General features: G+C 47.1%; 2 protein-coding genes across 2 annotated transcripts in view; one reads left to right on the forward strand and one right to left on the reverse strand.

The window, feature by feature from the left end:
- Positions 1-1,489, reverse strand: part of Rnmtl1 (RNA methyltransferase like 1) — a 10,670-nt gene extending 9,181 nt beyond the window's left edge. The window contains exons 1-2 of the mRNA XM_013016385.1: positions 1,176-1,489; positions 694-938 (exon numbers count right to left, since the gene is read on the reverse strand). Coding sequence (XP_012871839.1) covers positions 694-938; positions 1,176-1,489 — 559 coding nt within the window. The remainder of the gene's footprint in view (positions 1-693; positions 939-1,175) is intronic.
- A 74-nt stretch (positions 1,490-1,563) lies between these two features.
- The window catches only part of Glod4 (glyoxalase domain containing 4), a 15,420-nt gene continuing 13,520 nt past the window's right edge, over positions 1,564-3,463 (forward strand). The window contains exon 1 of the mRNA XM_013016302.1: positions 1,564-1,781. Coding sequence (XP_012871756.1) covers positions 1,603-1,781 — 179 coding nt within the window. The 5' untranslated portion in view covers positions 1,564-1,602. The remainder of the gene's footprint in view (positions 1,782-3,463) is intronic.

Genomic DNA, 3,463 nt, shown 5'->3' on the forward strand with positions numbered 1-3,463 from the left:
AAAGAAAAAAGCCAGAAGTGGCACTGTGGCTCAAGTGGTAGAGCGCTAGCCTTGAGCTGAAGAGCTGAGGGACAGCACCCAGACCCAGAGTTCAGGTCCACGACCGGACCTCCCGCCCCCCCCCCAAAAAAAAAGATGAAATAGCATTATTTAAACAAAAAACTTAAAAAAGAGAGGATGAGGATAAAAGGCTTCCTAAGTTGTAGCAGACTCTGTGGTCACATAAAACCTTAAGTTCATTCAACCAGATAAAGAAAACTCTTAGAAGACAGTTATCTATTCATTAGTCTAAACAGGGAAAAAAAGTTCCAACTTTGTTCTCACTCTTTATACCTTCTTCTCAAATAATGGTCTCAAGGAAGGTCAGTTATTACCATACTGACACAAGTTTTGTGAAAATGGAGAGCTAAACTTTTCAAAAAGTTCTTTAATTTTTAGTCTGATATTAAAGGCTGGAACAAATCTCCTAAGAACACAAAGTCTGAAGAAGTGTGGCTCTTCCTAGAGACTAGAGAGAGACACATTATAGATGGTAAGAAATTGGCTTCAGTCTCCACTGTAAGTATCTTAAAATGCATAGGTTTTCTTAGATTAGGCAGTAATATTTTGAGCTGGGTTTGTGAGATTGATCTTAAGTATGAAAAACAAATTCTAGGTTTCTACACCTATGGACAACAGTATGTAATCACTGACCCATTATTCCTTGTGGTGCTACTACATCGGACCAATCCTTGATATCGTCAAATTTCACCTTAATGAGGCTGACACCCTTCAGCTTATCGACTGGCAACTCCTTGATGTATTCCAGACGGCTAAAAAAGAAAACGCTGGGCACAGCTCCAGCCTTGAGAGCATCGACAATCAGCCTGTGACCTTCCAGCAGGATCTTGCCATGCTTTTCCCGAAATGGTCTGGACTTAACTATTGTCATCACATTACTGTGAATGGAAAAAAGAAGAAAAGATGGGTGAATACCGATATCAATGATTGAGACACCGCTAGCTCAGACTTCTCAGGGACAGAAATTCTAAAGGGGATTCTTATACAAAACAGAAACATCAAGAACCTGCGGAGTGTCTACTGGAAGCATTCTATAAGGGAGAGGGCTATAGGCCCGCAGTGAAGGTAGGGAGGGGGGGGGAATGAAAACAGTCGACAAGCGTCAGGTACATCACCTCAGCCTCTTGTCGCCGGGATAGGCCTTATCGTAGCGCAGCCCTGTCTCTTCCCAGGAACGAGGTGTCTGGGATGAGGACATCTGAGGCGATGGTTTAGGTTTCTGCCCCTGGGACTTGGCCTCGGACGCTAACTCGTGGGGCTGTTTCCTGGGAAGACGCCTCCGCTCCAACACCTCTCCTGATGGAAACATTACTTTCACAGGACTTCGTCGAAGTGCCCGGACCCAGCGCCGCGCATCGAAGTCCCAAATCTGAACCAAAGGCAGCAACGGTCTCAACACACATCTCGAGCTCTTGGCCAGCACCGCCATCTTCCTCGCGTCAAGGAGGCGCGCCGTCGCCGACTATTGACGTCACCGGCCAGTCGCGCCACCTGTGGGCGGGGCGGCGTTGTACGAGGTCGGTCGCTTCAGCGGTGGGAGTCATGGCTGCTCGCCGAGCTCTGCACTTCGTATTCAAAGTGGGGAACCGTTCCCAGACGGCGCGTTTCTTTCGAGATGTCCTGGGGATGAAGGTGCAGACCTGGGCCGACAAGGGCTGGCGCGCAAGTCTGGGAAGGGTGCTGAGCTGCACCTGGCGGAGCGGGGACGAAACGGGTGTGTCGTGAACCTCAGCCGTGGGGTGTCGGACGTAGGCCGAGAACTCTGCTGTGGCACCGCAGTGTTTTTAGCTAGGGGAGACGTGTGGGCCCCTGGTTACGGATTGAGTAGTCTCTGAGCGAGTCCGCCCGTGCCAGCGATGTGCACTCGTTCTTTAAGTTCTTTTGCAAATGTTTGTCGCGCTTCTGCCCATGGGGAGCTTACAGTCTATTGAGAAAGACATGCAAAAGCTTATGTAAGGCTCTCTGCTTAATAACCTAGTCTCCCGAGGCTCGTAGCTTTTCCGTTAAGATAATCAGCCTATTTAAAGTGCACCTATTGCTGGGAGCTGGTCGCTCACGCCTGTAAATCAGGAGGCTGAAATCTTAGGATCGAGGTTCGAATCCAGCCTGGGCAAATCCAAGAGCCTTATCGCCAACTAACAAAAAGCCAGAAGTGAAGGTGTGGCGCAGTGTGGCTCAAGTGGTAGAGCACCAGCTTTGAGTGGAAAAGGCTATGCAAGAGTTTGAGCTCGCGACCCTGAGTTCAAACCCCAGTACTGGAACAAAAACAAACAGAAAACCTCAAAACAAACAACGAGAGAAAGTGCATTTATCAAGGGGTGTGCGCACAAAATCTTGTACTTTGCTTACTACAGTGCAGATTTGAGTAGATGGTCGAAATCCATTCTCCCCAGTACTCTGAGGCCTGTCTCCAACCCTGTGGTTTTTCAGGGGTCATTTAATGGAAGTTATTGGGGAACTCCACATCAATGAGGAAGGCTTTCCAGTAGGAGTTCCGTTTATTGGAGAGATAATATAGAGAGACCATGCAGGAGATGTGGAGTTCAAAGGGAGTCACATGGGCTCAGCAGTCATTGTAAGTAAATATCTGCTATGTTTCAGGTTGCTATTTTGAGCTCTGGCCACAAAGTTGCAAATTACGTGTCCTAAGAGCTTATGGTCTAGGATCATATAAGAATGGAAATGAGGAGCAGGTTATTAATATTCACTGTCATATTAGGAACCTGAGACTCAGAGATTACTCAGGGATACACACTACCACATATCAGCCAGAACTGCAAATCATACTTCTCCAGTGCTGAGGATGACACTTTTTTCACTACAGCACTGTTTCCTAACCTAACCTAAAGAGATGTCACCGTTTGTTTGGTAGCCGGTTGTCAAGCTATTCTGTGTTTATGTATGTATGTATGTATGTATTATTTATTATGCTGGTCCTGGTGCTTGTTCCCAGAGCCTGTATCTAGTGCTCTACTACTTGAGCCACAGCTTCACTTCTGGGTTTTTTGATAGTTGGACATAAGAGATTCACTGGTTTTCTTTCCCCTGGCTGGCTTCAAACTATGATCCTCATATCTCAGCTTCCTAAATATTTAGGATTATAGCACTCAGGCCCTACTACATCTGGGAAAGGTATACATTTCCTTTTATTTTACTTTATTTGTTGGTTGTGGGGCTTGAATGCTGGGCCTGGGCACTGTCCCTCAGCTCTTCAACTCAAGGCAAGTGCTCTACCACTTGATCCACAGCACCACTTCTGGTTTCCTGGTGGTTTATTGGAGATAAGAGTCTCATGTTGGGCTGGGAATGTAGCTCAGTGGTAGAGCGCTTGCCTTGCATGCTCGAGGCCCTGGGTTCGATTCCTCAGCACCACATAAGCAAAAAGAAAAAAGCCGGAAGTGGC

The sequence above is a fragment of the Dipodomys ordii genome, unplaced genomic scaffold (assembly GCF_000151885.1).
Source record: "Dipodomys ordii isolate 6190 unplaced genomic scaffold, Dord_2.0 Scaffold31, whole genome shotgun sequence".
NCBI classification, from domain to species: domain Eukaryota; kingdom Metazoa; phylum Chordata; class Mammalia; order Rodentia; family Heteromyidae; genus Dipodomys; species Dipodomys ordii.